The sequence below is a fragment of the Schistocerca piceifrons genome, chromosome 5 (assembly GCF_021461385.2).
Source record: "Schistocerca piceifrons isolate TAMUIC-IGC-003096 chromosome 5, iqSchPice1.1, whole genome shotgun sequence".
Taxonomy (NCBI): Eukaryota; Metazoa; Arthropoda; class Insecta; order Orthoptera; family Acrididae; genus Schistocerca; species Schistocerca piceifrons.
The window spans coordinates 591,726,024-591,741,517 of record NC_060142.1 but is presented as its reverse complement, the minus strand read 5'-3'; the positions used below and the strand labels follow the sequence as shown (position 1 = coordinate 591,741,517).

At 39.9% G+C, this 15,494-nt stretch overlaps 1 protein-coding gene across 1 annotated transcript in view; it reads left to right on the top strand.

Annotated features, from left to right (window-relative positions):
• Positions 1 to 15,494, top strand: part of LOC124799297 (piezo-type mechanosensitive ion channel component) — a 715,678-nt gene that overhangs the window by 283,808 nt on the left and 416,376 nt on the right. Inside the window, exons 12-14 of the mRNA XM_047262884.1 lie at positions 3,088 to 3,354; positions 7,044 to 7,173; positions 13,796 to 13,995. Of these exons, the coding sequence (XP_047118840.1) occupies positions 3,088 to 3,354; positions 7,044 to 7,173; positions 13,796 to 13,995 (597 nt within the window). The remainder of the gene's footprint in view (positions 1 to 3,087; positions 3,355 to 7,043; positions 7,174 to 13,795; positions 13,996 to 15,494) is intronic.

Here is a 15,494-nt window from a genome sequence, read left to right as displayed (position 1 = left end):
TTTCAACAAGGGAAGTGTCCAGGTGTCTCAGAGTGAACCAAAGCGATGTTGTTCAGACATGGAGGAGATACAAAGAGACAGGAACTGTTGATGACATGCCTCACTCAGACCGCCCAAGGGCTATTACTGCAGTGGATGAGTGCTACTTATGGATTATGGCTCGGAGGAACCCTGAAAGCAATGCCACCATGTTGAATAATGCTTTTTGTGCAACCACAGGACATCGTGTTAAGACTCAAACTGTGCGCAATAGGCTTCATGATATGCAACTTCTCTCCTGACGTCCATGGCGAGGTCCGTCTTTTCAACTACGACACCATGCAGTGCAGTACAGATGGGCCCAACAACATGTCGAATGGACCGCTCAGGATTGGCATCACGTTCTCTTCACCGATGAGTGTCACATACGCCTTGAACCAGACAATCGTCGGAAACGTGTTTAGAGGCAACCCGGTCAGGCTGAACGCCTTAGACACACCGTCCAGTGAGTGCAGCATGGTGGAGGTTACCTGCTGTTTTGGGGTGGCATTATGTGGAGTCGATGTACGCACCTGGTGGTCATGGAAGACACAGTAACTGCTGTACAATATGTGAACGCCATTCTCTAACCGATAGTGCATCCATATCAACAGCATATTGGCGAGGCATTCATCTTCATGGATGACAATTTGCACCCCCATCATGCACATCTTATGAATGACTTCCTTAAGGATAATGACATCGCTCGACTGGAGTGGCCAGAATGTTCTTCAGACATGAACCCTATCGAATGTGACTGGGAGAGATTGAAAAGGGCTGTTTATGGACGATGTGACCCACCAACCACTCTGAGGGATCTACGCTGAATCGCCGTTGAGGAGTGGGACAATCTGGACTGACAGTGCCTTGATGAACTTGTGGATAGTATGCCACAATGAATACAGGCATGCATCAGTGCAAGAGGACATGCTACTGGGTATTAGAGGTACTGGTATTTACAGCAATGAGGACCACCACCTCTGAAGGCCTGGCTGTATGGTGGTACAACATGCAGTGTGTAGTTTTCATGAGCAATAAAAAGGGCGGAAATTATGCTTATGTTGATCTCAATTCCAATTTTCTGTACAGGATCCGGAACACTCTGAACCAAGGTGATGCAAAACTTTTTTGATGTGTGTATTACTGTTGCAAGTAAGTGTGATGAATAGTGGTAGTAGGCGAGATGCCGCAGAGACCTCTCATAGAAATGAGAACAATAAATAAATGGGTGTAAACTACATTACAACAAAGGAATTCAAGAGTCAGAACTTGCAAAATCGAATGCAAGAATCATAACATTTGGTGCCTGTGTAAAACAAGTAGAAGGTATGTCCATTTGGAGTCAGTAATCAGATGGACAGTTTATAATTCTAAGGAGGAGGAGGAGAAGGAGGAGGAGGAGGAGAAGAAGAAGAAGAAGAAGAAGAAGAAGAAGAAGAAGCAGAAGCAGAAGAAGAGGAAGAAGAAAAAATGAGACTCAAGGGAGATTTGAACATGGATCTCCCCCTTCATAGTCCAACACAGTGACCACACAACCACGATACACTGACTGTTCAGAATTGCTTGATATTGCACATCTTGAGCTGGGACCATTCACTGTTTCTATTTTGCTTCTTTTTTCACAGTTCAATGCACCTTCTACCTTTTTTCTTGCTTAATCTGTGTTCAGTTTTTGATGGGTTGTCCACTGGGCCATCTTACCACTAAATCTGAGGGGAGTGCGATGGGATGTTTCCCTTGCTGAATATCTGTTAGATATTGCAAAGGCTTATAGTCCCCAATATCCTCTTGTGGAAGAACTTGGTATACTCTATCCTTCTGTTGGCAGTGACTCTCCATATCATTCTGGATTGAGTTTCCCACAGGAATTCGCCTCTGGGGACCCTGTGATGCCTTGCATTTCAGTCACAAAGTGACGATCCAGTTGGCTCACTTTGAGGGCAGCCATGATTCCAGCATAACAGAAACTTGCTTCCACCTGTACAAACCATAGGAGTGGGTGGGTTATTGGGCCAAAACAGAGGCAAGTGGACCACTAGTCATAACACTGACAGTTCTTCAAACATTCTGTAAACTTTATAAAAATCAGCTATGGTTCAGTTCCTCCCAGTTAACGTGTCATGTTGGGGGTCACTACTTGTCAATTTTGGCTGGACTTTGGCTGATTTGCATGTGCTCATAACCGTAACCAGAACTGACAAACACACACTCATCTGGAGGTATATGGGCTTGATTGTGGGTTCGTCATCTACTGACCTGCTTCCTTATCGATAGAAGAGCGATATTGTACTTTAATGCACTGATGCTTTGCAGAATGCAGAATCGCTTCTAAAAGCGAACTAGTTAACCTGTAGCAACTTTGTAACAATTAATCAGTAAGGAGCGAACATGAAATGAAATATTCACAAAAATTAGGAATAAAAGGAATACATATAATTAGCAGGAAACATGCAGAAAAACACTGTGCTTTGGCAACCATGGTTCGCTTGGCTATATCATGTGGTACTGCACCACCAACACTAAGCAAACACTTACTCCTGCACTAACACGTGATGACACTCCTGTCGGATGTTATAGTGCAATGCAATACAGTGCTTAAATTTTTGTATATCTATGTGGGGAATTTGGTGTTGGTTTATATTTTAACTGTCTCGTACTAAATGTCAATTGTTTCAGATGTTACGGAATTCTTATAATAAATGAATGAGTTAAGATAAATTTATTTTCTGTTTTGTAACCCTAGTACTAGAACTAAATATGCTTAATCCTTGACTACACTACACAGCTTTCATTTCCTTGCTGTTAATAAAGATTTGTATAATCATGTGCTCTGTGTATATTTATTACAATTAAATAAAAATCAACTAAATAAAGTGAAATATTAGTCTATTTCATTTCCAGAGACTTAAAACTTTATATATGCTTTTTGATGCTTATATTTATATTAAATATCCTGAAGGAATGGGCTGCATGAAGTTGCACTTTTCTTAGCATAATTTTGATAACTGAAGTTGCATGTAAAGACTTTCTTATAGTTCAGTAAAGTAATATGATGAAATTAATTTTCAGGCATGGAGTATTACACACCACAGTTGGCTTACATTTGTTTTACTGTTATGGGCAAGTTTACTGTGGATGTTCCCAAATCAGCGCAGAGCTATGTTGCGCAGCTCCCCATTCTTAGTTTTTTATGCAGAGCTTCTGCTCATAGCACAATATATTTATGGAATGGATTTAAATGATTCGGAGTTGCCTCAGGAAGTCAAAGGAGTTAATCTGAAACAAATTGGCTTCGAGAAACCGGATGGGTTAGCTTGTGAACCACTATTAATAAAGGTATTTAACCTTACTGGATTAAAGTCATTGTTTTACATGATGAAGTTATACAAATTAGAGATTATGAAATTAGTGTTGAAATATTATTATGAGTAATAAATGATTGATATGTTAAATGTATAAGCTTTGACATCTTGGGCTACTTTTCTGTTAATATCTTTTTTCTTCTTAATTTTTTGTTATGTTTTGGAGTATAGTTCATCCAAAAATATTTACGTTCATTAAATTCACTTGAATGCACAATGTCACTCTCAAATCTGTTATCTGAGTTTTCAAAATGTGTATGAATGAATTTATAAAATTTTATTCTCAAATGGTGTCACAAAAATGGTAGGAGAAGAAAGGTGATGCAATGTTCTCTGTATGTTTATAATTCCATAAAATTATCATATTTAGGTGATGCTAAATGTACAGCTCTCGAGGAGCTTAGCCAGTCACATCTATGTTTTGATTTGCCAAACTAAACCTTAGTGAGCCCTTGTGAATGGCTTTTCTGTTGTGTACTTCCAAATACTGCATGGTTTGACAGCAAACATAATTCACTTCAGAGAATGAGGAACTATATTAACCACATGAACTGCAAGAGTGGAAAAAAACTTAAAAATAATTAAACAATTTTTAATTTTAATCAGCAAATACGTACATATAGACACTTATTTACTTTCAAGAAATTTTACTGTACTGGTACTTTTTAATAATTTAATTTTGTGCTATTGCCTCCATTTCCACTTGATGAAAGCATCTAATGAATTTATTATCTTTTTCTTGTCCCAAATTTGGATTTTTCTATGCATCAGATATTTTCCACCAATCTCTCTCTCTCTCTCTCTCTCTCTCTCTCTCTCTCTCTCTCTCTCTCTCTCTCTCTCCTTTTGTTGTCATTTTTTCTGTGGGTCTCGCAAGGACGTATGACATCTATATTCTGTTATCAGAAACATTTCATTCTCTTCAGACCACTCCATCACTCGCACAAGTAATGTCAACAACCAAGTTCACTTGCAAAACTGCAACAAATGCTCTTTGTGAACTTCCTTTGGTGCTTTGCTGAAAAACCTACAACTGGCAAAATACAAGCATGCAGATATGAATGCAAACTGAACATGATTGCATGGTGTCTGCTTGCACACAGGTTGCATTTGCACCAGAGAGAATTCTAATTTGCTGGTGCTTGTTTACTTGTGGTCACTCCAATGTAACCCAGGCTTTACAGAAAGAGAAAAAATGTGTATATCTACAGGTTTGATTGAAAGTAACATTTGTAATGAGCAAGAAGAGATTAAAGTAATTATATGGGCTTATTACAAGAATGAACGAAAGTAGATTAACAATAGAGTTTCCAACTCCTTATTACAATGAAACTGACCACATAATGGTTGGATGAAATGTGAAGATGTGTTTTGAACTGGCTTAAAGACATACTAGGAAAAAACAATATACAAACACCATGAATGTATGGTCATTAGAAAAGGCAATTACATTAGTGAAAGAATGAAATTTCATGAGGAGGAGGAGGAGGAGGAGGAGAGTGAGAGAACCTGAAAATAAACTGCTCTCCACAGTTCAGAATAAACGAAACTGATGAAAAATAAGAAAAACAGTAAACAACTTTTGGAAAAGTTTCATCTATCTTTGTACAGCAGGGTACCTTGAAATTCATTAAGAGAGTGTGTAACAGCCACCTTCATCAAAATTATTTTCATCAATTTCTGTCTCCATTTAAGCCAAGAGAACTAGATAAATATTCTATCAAAACTTGTGACAAGTACTGTGCATCCTTTCTCATCTAATGGCAGACAGGAAGTATGTTAAATCGACTGCCTTCTTCCCTGCGATCAAAACACAGATACTAGAGAACAGAGGCAAAACTACACAGTTCATAAAATTATCACTGGTAAAAATAAATGTTATACTTTGTCACAAGTGTTATATTCCTATAGAAATAGGAAATTGCTAAGAGGCTCGAGCACAGAACGATTACAGATCTATGTAGGTTGCAGAGTACAGTTATACTGAATAATGCTTGGAAGAAATAGTCACCAAGTGTTTATATGAGGATGTGCTGAAAAGTAATGCCCTCAAATTTTTTATTCATTTCTCAATATTGGTTGAGGTAGTACATGTCATGCATAATACTCAATAGACTGTACCGCTTTGCTGACTCAGGTTGCAACTATGTGCAGCTAGAGGGCTCCAAATTGTAACTTGTAACATGGTGGTGTGTAAAACAACTATGTTGGTGCATGAGAAACAGTGTGCCGTAATAACGTTTCATGAATTTGAAGAGTTCTTCCATATTTGGAGCATACTTCCTTCAGCATGACACTGCCAGACCAAATGCAAGTGCTGCGACATCTGCAACAGTCTGATACTTTGGTTTCACTGTCATTGATCATCCTGCATACAGTCCCAACATGGTCCCATCCAATTTTCATCTGTTTCCAAAACTTAAAGAGCACCAGCAAGTGCTTCACCTTGGTAGTATTGAAGCAGTACATACAAGCAGAAGTGAGGTTGTGGTTCCATCAACAGACAGACATTCTGCAGTGATGGTATCAACAAAGTGGTCTCTTGTTGAGGAAAAAGTGTTCATCACCAGGGTGACTGTGTCGAGAAATAAATATGTAGACTCGAAGACTAATGATGTAAAATGTTAATAACATTGTTTTCTTTACAGAGTTTTAAGAGTTTTCAAATAAAGAATTCAGAGGTATTACTTTTCAGCACTCCCTCGTATTATACATGGAAACTAACCCCATGTTCTGAAGAGTGTGTATGAACATCTTTATGTACTTTTCATCTGTCTAAAGTATTGATGTTTTGGAAAGTGTGTCACAGAAGATCTGAACATAATGTTATGGTTAATTAATTGTAGTTTTTAAACTGGGGCACTGAGATTTACAAAATTAGTAAAACAGTGTCGCTCTTACTTTGTTGCTTTAGCTGTGTGCTGGTCATGTTATGAAATCGTATAATTGCAATAATTTATCCATTAAAAGATCACTTTGAATGTCTAGTATCTTAGAAACAAGTTATTTTGTTTTTCATGTAGTTGTTTCATTATTTTCTTATCTGGTATTTCATTAGAGACAGGAGATAATGCAAAATATTCATTCACAAGAACTAACTGTTATGCTGACAGAAGTATCAACACTAACTATTCAGATTCGGCTGTTATATTTTTGTGCAGGCTTCATGCCTGAAGTGGCTGAGATCAACAAATTTTAGAACTAAAGTGATTATTTTATTTATTAATGTGATTCGCAGTTTGAATTTTAAAATAAGGTAGCTACAACAGTGTAGCATAATTTGAATGATATCACAAGAAAAAAGGCTTTATCAAATACAAATATTTGCTAGATGTGGTCAAAATATGATGTAGAATAAAATTGGAGTTTCCTTGGCCATGAGTAAGTAACCCACTGATGGTATGTTTACACATTTTCACTGTGTTCTAGGGTATGAATTTGTTACCAGCAGAGAAGACAAAAATTGTATAACATTTGAGTGATACACAGAAATAGATCATTATGTATAGTAGTGGAATTAAATTTAGATGTGTGCCTATTTCTGTGCCTGAAGATGTAAATGCCTCATGAGGTGATGGTGCATCATACATACCATTGCCTCTTTGTTTACTGTATTTTACTTAAGTCATTCTCCTGTGCCTAATCTTATTTTCCAATTTTCAGATTGCATACACAATTATGTTCTGGATAACACTAAGGCAGTATATGCAAGAAAAATTTGAACAGCGAAGTACTTCAGCCTTGCACGACTTAGCAGCTCCTTTGCAAGTTACTGTCAACACTGCTACCTCAGGTACCAAGTTGTTATAGTTACTCTTACAATGTTACTATCCTTTAATTTCAAATCGTGTGTAATCGGTTTGTGAGGTCACTGTTGCATATTGTATTACCCTAGGTGTACTCTTTGAATCTGATGACTAGCTCTCAGCTCTCCAGCTGTGTGGAAACATTAAGAAAGCATGAAATTTTGCAAACATCATACTTATTCTATTCTGATGAAGTGTTGAGTTACAGTGGATATAGCAGTACTTATACTGGTAGTGCAGCTCCTGCATGTGGTAGCAGGTGGCTAGGGCATACACAGCTGGTGGGTGAGGGAGGGCATTGAGGGTGTGGTGGTGGTGGTGGTGGTGGTGGTGGTGGTGGTGGATGGGCTGGAGGGCTGTATGTAAAGACTGCTCTCTGTCGTTCCCTGAGAGCAATATATTAGAAGCAGTGCTATGTATGAATGCATGCTTCCGTGGTGATATCCGTCATGTGGACAAGAAAAGTTAGAAGAGTTCCTGGAGCACCTCAACAGCATCCATGACCACATCAACTTCACAATGGAAGTAGAGTAGGAGGGTTCCCTGCCGTTCTTGGACATGCTTGTCTCCCGTAAACCCGATGGGTATGTTGGTCATAGTGTTTACTGCAAGCCCACCCACACAGATCGGTATCTGCACGCCACCAGCTTCCATCACCCAGCACAGAAACAGTCAGTTCTGAGGACCTTAGTATTCGAGCTGAAACCATCTCAGATGCTGAAAACTTGCTGAGAGAATTGAGCCACTTATGCAAAGTTTTTAAAGAAAATGGTTACAACAACAAACAGATCTCACAAGCAGTGTCATCCAAGCCTCAAAGGAAGAAGACCTCTGAAGAAGACACCAAGCAGGTTGCATTCTTAATGTTTTGTGATTTGACAACAGGGAAGATTAGTCAGCTCCTGAAGAGGCATGAAATAGACACAATCTTCAGACCTCCGGCAAAGATCTAGCAACTAATGAAATCTGTGAAAGACAATGTAGGCCTCAGAACACCAGGAATTTACAAGATATCGTGTGGATGTGGGCAGTTCTATGTTGGCCACACTGTTCACACTATTGAACAGTGCCACATAGAACATGAAAGGTGTTACTGTCTGTGCTATCCCGAAAAGTCAGCTGTAGCAGAACATGCTCTGGAAAACTGACACTGAATTGCATTCGATGAGTTGTCTATTATTAAATGGTCTAATGGCTTCTGGGATAGTGTGATAAATGAGGCCATAGAGTTTGGAATTTCTGACAACACCTTCAATAGAGATAGTGGATTGCAACTGAGTACAGTGTGGGATCCGGTGTTGAGAAAGTTGAAGCGGGCCCAGCAGTCACTCGGCCAAAACATTACCATTTATGGTGTGGGACCGAGCACCAATGATCCCACGAGCGACGGCACAGCAATGACAACCACACGACAGTCATCCACTTGATAATGGCAGAGGAGATCTCTGCCCAAAGCTTGTGGGCAGTAAACCACTTGACGTGGCTTGAAACGCGAGAATGTTTTATTAGAGGCCGTGCTTCTTCCAAACAAAAGTGCTGAGCATTAACTACTGTGGCTTCTCACTTAGTGATAAAATTAAGTAGTTTTGAGCAAGACTGAGCATTTCTGGTACCAATTGCTGATACCTATTAGTAAGTTTCCTCTTCAGGGGCATAATAAGCAACAGAGTGAATTTTATCAATTGAAAATAAAGAATGTATTAGGCTTACAATCAGAGGTTTTGATTTTGAAACAAACTGCTGTACAGTACAGCGTGAATGAGGGATGTGGGTGGAATGGAAGATGTGATTTGTCAGAGCTAAATGGAAGCCTTACATTGAAAAAAAGTCTGCAGTTATTGAAGATTTGAACCACAATGGGACTCTCCAGGGATGATATAGATTTACCATAAGTCAGTTGTATAGGCAACAGGGGTGAGTGGCTGAAAGTTAAGATATTAGAGAGGAACAGTGATATTACAGTGTGCATACAGAATAATAGAATGAATCTGAGGCAGATGTGTGTTACAATAGTGACAGGGACAGACATAATCCACAAAATAGGCAGGGGAAGGTGACTTTAGCCATCTACCGTAGTGGATATCTAACATGCAACCAGGGCAGGGCCACATGGCACTAGATTACAGCAGGACTAAATCACAAAAGCGAGTTAAAGAAGCATGTCTCTGGGGCCAGATGTGGGAGTCAGTCACATGACTTCTCTCCCATATCTACTTATTAGCTATTAAAATAATCCTGGTTGTGCTGCAACTTAGTGTAGGCTCTCTACTGCCCTTGGGGGCTTTGACCCATAAATTAAGTATGCACATAGCAGCATGTGTAGCTGACTCAAACAACTGAGTATTGAGTGTAAAACTTTAAGGAGATAGAAAGACAATAATAATTATTAATTTCTTGGGGTCCACATTGTGACTAATAACTGAGGGTCATGTTCATGTAGGATATTGGTGTAGATGTCTACTGTAGCAATGGCTACTAGGTGAGTGTATGGTGGAAATTAGACCAGAATAACAACAGGAGTTTGCAGACAGTCAAATGTGGGTGCTGGTCAACAAAGTCAGGTGTCCTCACATTGGTGTAAATGAACTCGGCTATCATAAGAAGTCCGTGATATGTATTTGTGAAAGTGACACGATGTTGAATGGGAAGTTTGTGTGCAGTGAGGAGGTTAATAAGGCAAAACTCAACCTTAATATGTGTCCATCATATTCAGAAGACTTATAGAATGCTGCATGGACAGTAGACACAGGTCTGCTAGAGCAGGCTGTGTTTGTGGTGCTGTCAGATATTTGGCTGGCACGTTGTGATCCACATTCCTCACAGTCCAGCACATTTCTTTTGAAGTCAATCTGGTTATCTCAAGTATTGTAAAACAATTTCTTCAAACTAGCAGCACTTGACCTAGGAGAAGTAAATTAATGAAAAACTTCTCCAGTTGTTGTGCAGAACTTTTAGTCCTCTGCCACTACAGTCTTTGTGTTAGGTCTTTTTGAAGCGGTTTTGAAAACTGCCATAAATATGATAGCTATACAAACAGTGTATACAACAGAAGATGAAAAACAAAGTTTACATATGCATAGTAACAGATATACACTCCTGGAAATTGAAATAAGAACACCGTGAATTCATTGTCCCAGGAAGGGGAAACTTTATTGACACATTCCTGGGGTCCGATACATCACATGATCACACTGACAGAACCACAGGCACATAGACACAGGCAACAGAGCATGCACAATGTCGGCACTAGTACAGTGTATATCCACCTTTCGCAGCAATGCAGGCTGCTATTCTCCCATGGAGACGATCGTAGAGATGCTGGATGTAGTCCTGTGGAACGGCTTGCCATGCCATTTCCATCTGGCGCCTCAGTTGGACCAGCGTTCGTGCTGGACGTGCAGACCGCGTGAGACGACGCTTCATCCAGTCCCAAACATGCTCAATGGGGGATAGATCCGGAGATCTTGCTGGCCAGGGTAGTTGACTTACACCTTCTAGAGCACGTTGGGTGGCACGGAATACATGCGGACGTGCATTGTCCTGTTGGAACAGCAAGTTCCCTTGCCGGTCTAGGAATGGTAGAACGATGGGTTCGATGACGGTTTGGATGTACCGTGCACTATTCAGTGTCCCCTCGACGATCACCAGTGGTGTACGGCCAGTGTAGGAGATCGCTCCCCACACCATGATGCCGGGTGTTGGCCCTGTGTGCCTCGGTCGTATGCAGTCCTGATTGTGGCGCTCACCTGCACGACGCCAAACACGCATACGACCATCATTGGCACCAAGGCAGAAGCGACTCTCATCGCTGAAGACGACATGTCTCCATTCGTCCCTCCATTCACGCCTGTCGCGACACCACTGGAGGCGGGCTGCACGATGTTGGGGCGTGAGCGGAAGACGGCCTTACGGTGTGCGGGACCGTAGCCCAGCTTCATGGAGACGGTTGCGAATGGTCCTCGCCGATACCCCAGGAGCAACAGTGTCCCTAATTTGCTGGGAAGTGGCAGTGCGGTCCCCTACGGCACTGCGTAGGATCCTACGGTCTTGGCGTGCATCTGTGCGTCGCTGCGGTCTGGTCCCAGGTCGACGGGCACGTGCACCTTCCGCCGACCACTGGCGACAACATCGATGTACTGTGGAGACCTCACGCCCCACGTGTTGAGCAATTCGGCGGTACGTCCACCCGGCCTCCTGCATGCCCACTATACGCTCTCGCTCAAAGTCCGTCAACTGCACATACGGTTCACGTCCAAGCTGTCGCGGCATGCTACCAGTGTTAAAGACTGCGATGGAGCTCTGTATGCCACGGCAAACTGGCTGACACTGACGGCGGCGGTGCACAAATGCTGCGCAGCTAGCGCCATTCGACGGCCAACACCGCGGTTCCTGGTGTGTCCGCTGTGCCGTGCGTGTGATCATTGCTTGTACAGCCCTCTCGCAGTGTCCGGAGCAAGTATGGTGGGTCTGACACACGGGTGTCAGTGTGTTCTTTTTTCCATTTCCAGGAGTGTAGTATAAAACGTTCATTCTGCTATAGGGAGTCAGATGGATTTAAAATGCTATCTGCCCATTGATATTGTGAGAAATGTGAGCATCTCGAGACTGTATAATTCATTACATTACACGTATCCTTGGGTTTAAGAGGATTTGTGTTTTGTCATATTTCAAAATCCTGAATCGTATGTTTTACAAATAAAAGTTAAGAATAGTTTTTTAGTTTTAATAAAAGCATGAAATAGTTACAATGGATGGATCATCCAAGTCAAGGGTAGAATTGAGTCCTCTAGCACGTAGGAGTTGAACCACATGGAACTGCAGAGCTCATTAACACAACTTCGATGTCTTGTGGACTGCTTACATAGCAAGTTTACAAACAAATGGATAGAGTTATGAATTTGTGAATTTTCGAAGAGGCTTTCCTTCTCATCCTGTATGGTAAGTCTCCCTTGACCCACAGTTCTGGATGACTTTCCTGAAATCTACCCCTTTTTCTAGACCTCTCCAGTCCTATTCCTTCATTCCCCTCTTCCTTCCCCTACAATCCTACTGCCCATAGGAGCCACTGGCTCTGAAAGCTTGCAAACCAGTTGGTGAGTAGATTTTTTTATCTGTCCAGTTAAATAATTTTGAAACAGGTAATCTGTTTAAAAAACTGAAATGTGGCAAAAACTGTGAATTCATCACCTGATTTAGATATCAGTGTCATCAAACTTCTCTAACATTCTGGGAGACCTCACTTCAAGTTGTTGTTTTGCTTTGACAGCGGATGAATAGATGCTCCATTTCTGCCTCAAGGATCAGTAGTATTTATTGTTACTGCCATTAGAAATAGTTTTTGGTGCCATGATGAATGTAATTGACTGCTGTAAAGGCATTAAAATATTGTGACACAAAACATAGTTGCTGTTTAAAATAGGTGTATTTTTTGCCCCATTTTGTCTAGGTTGAATGACTTACATAAGAGTGGAACCTTCCCTTATTGGGAGACACCTTGGTTGTGCAATTGGGCTTATTTGGGATATCTGGAATATCAATTTAAGGATGTACTCATAATAAAGGAAAGTAACCTACTTAATTATAAATAAAAATGTGTGAATTACATCTTATTGTAAGCCAGAGGTAGGCGTTGGATGCTCAGTAGTTGTTCGTTATTGTATTGTTGGAATGAATAGTCAATTGTAAGTTTTGTCTTTAGTCTGTAAACATTTGAGAAATGTGATTACAAAATAAAAATCTTTCCTTACTCTTCATCATCAAGCCATCATATAATTTTCACAGTTATTGTGTAGCTACAGAGCAATGGACATTTATTTATAATGTTTTTTTTAATAATTGATTCTTAAAAATAGATTTTTGTGTTAGGGATAGTAAATAATTCAACTTCCTTGTAAAATAAATTGTTTAGTAACTATACTGCACGATGCGCTCAACAACATTAAGACACAGAGCTGATCGGAAAACTGTTCTTGTTCGTATATAAATTGGATTTACATGTTTGTTTGAGACCTCATTCATATTTTTCTGATTACTGAACATAACAGCGGATACATTTATTTTCATTTCCCAGAAGAAATGATATCAGAAGCAAGCATATCTACATTCTATCATCAAATCCTTTTGATGAAGAGAACTAAACAAACCTGGTCATGCACGTTTGTGACTAAACTGTTTCCATTGCGTTTAAATGTGCAACAGTTACTATTAGTAAGGGGGTATGCATATTAGAACTCTGAAATTTAGAACATGCAGCACTAAGAGGAATTAACCATAGCTGTTGATGTTTGGTTAACGATTTCAAAAAAGGTAATAATAATAATTCATAATGATGAATGCCACACACAGAAATTGTGACTTGTATACTAAAGATCTGTTTTGTAAGGTAACTTGATCGTCTGTTAGTCCACTGGTGCCACAGTTAATTTATGTTCTTGTTAATCTCATCTGCTTGTACAGATTATGGATGACAATATTCTGGTCATTTTCTCTTGTACTGCTGTACAAAGAACAAATAAAACTGATTTATGGTGTTTTTACTTAAAATTCCTTTTATGCAGATGGTTGTCAGGTTGGCTATTCATTGATCTTGTTATTTTCACATCTTTTCAGGTTTTGGTAACCAGAATGAAACTAATAAAACATATGGATGTTTAGAGCCAGTCTTCAAGTATGTTAAAATGATTATGGTGAAATACTTCATTTGGGTAGTGGCAATCATGCTGTTTGCCATTGGAATTACTGGAAAACGTATGACACTGTTCCGGATAATATACATGGCACTATTTCTAGTATTTGTGTTAGTCTTTCAGGTACTGTATATTTTAAGCTTTCCTTACTAATAAAAAATAACCATATTAACCATGTATTTATATATAATTCCTGATTGAGGAACCTCTACATGGCATTAAATGTTGTTTTAGGTTTTATGATTTGCTGTTTAGTTATTTTCTCCCTTTCACTAAATCTTATTATCTTATCTGCAAAGGCCTCTTACATTCACCAATGAATGAACATATGATGAGTATTTTTAATGTAGAAGTATAGCTTGCTGACTTGTCAATGATATTAACTGGAATTCGGACTACCTGGATGGTAGAACCACAAAGCGTGGAAGATAATGAGTGTCTTCCAGAGCCAGCAGTCACTTGTTTTGCAAACAGAAGGGAAGGAAAGGAAAAAAAGAAGAGACAAGATGCAGATAGAAGGAGAAAGAGGTAAAAAGGGCCATGAGTTAAGTCAGATGCATAAAATGCATGAAAAGAATCAAAAGCATAAAAGGATAGGAAGCTCTTAGCGAGGTGGAGGAGGTGGTACTGAATAGCAGCCAGATGCATGACAAAAAAGGCAAATCATGTAACTATATTAATGAAGAGTCCTAGTGAAATGTAAATAATTCAGGGACTAAAGAAACTACACCCCAAATAGTTGAGGCACTACCACACACACGAGGGAGGGAGGGAGGGAGAGGGAGAGAGAGAGAGAGAGAGAGAGAGAGAGAGAGAGTGTGTGTGTGTGTGTGTGTGTGTGTGTGTGTGTGTGTGTGTTATCTCCTGCCAGAACAGAGCAGGCAGTGTGGATTCCATTAGTAAATACTACTTCAGCATCTGCCTAATTATATGATTCCCATATTATTTTTCTGTCAGTCTTGTACCCTTTCTTAGTTTTGTTTCCTTCATTGCTATCCTGTGTATATCTTTCGTTTCTGATTGGAAAAAAACCTATTCCTTAGATGGCTCTGTGGTTACCTCACTTGTGACTCAGCTACTTCAATCCTGAGGACAGATGTCTGTGAAGAACTTAATTGGTGCCTGGCACTTTCTGATTAGTAGAACAACATTAAAGCCCAAACACAAACTTTAAAGATTTAAAAAAGTATATACTACAATCTCATGAAAACACATATCAACAATTATAATGCTACAAGCCTAGATTTTAGAATGGAAAGTAGAGAGATTATAACAACAATGGAGGTCACAAATTGTGAATTTCTTTGAAAAACGTCTGACCTCTCAGCCATTAAATGAGATATTTGATGGCTAAATCTACATTTGTAGTCTGCAAACCACTGTAAAATGCATGGCATATGGTACTTCTCATTGTACCATGTATTAAGTAAGGTTACTTCCCATTCATCCGGCCGGTGTGGCCGAGTGGTTCTAGGCTCTTCAGTCTGGAACCGCGCGACCTCTACGGTCACAAGTTTGAATCCTGCCTCATGCATGGATGTGAGTGATGTCCTTAGGTTAGTTAGGTTTAAGTAGTTCTAAGTTCTAGGGGACTGATGCCCTCAGATGTTAAGTCCAATAAT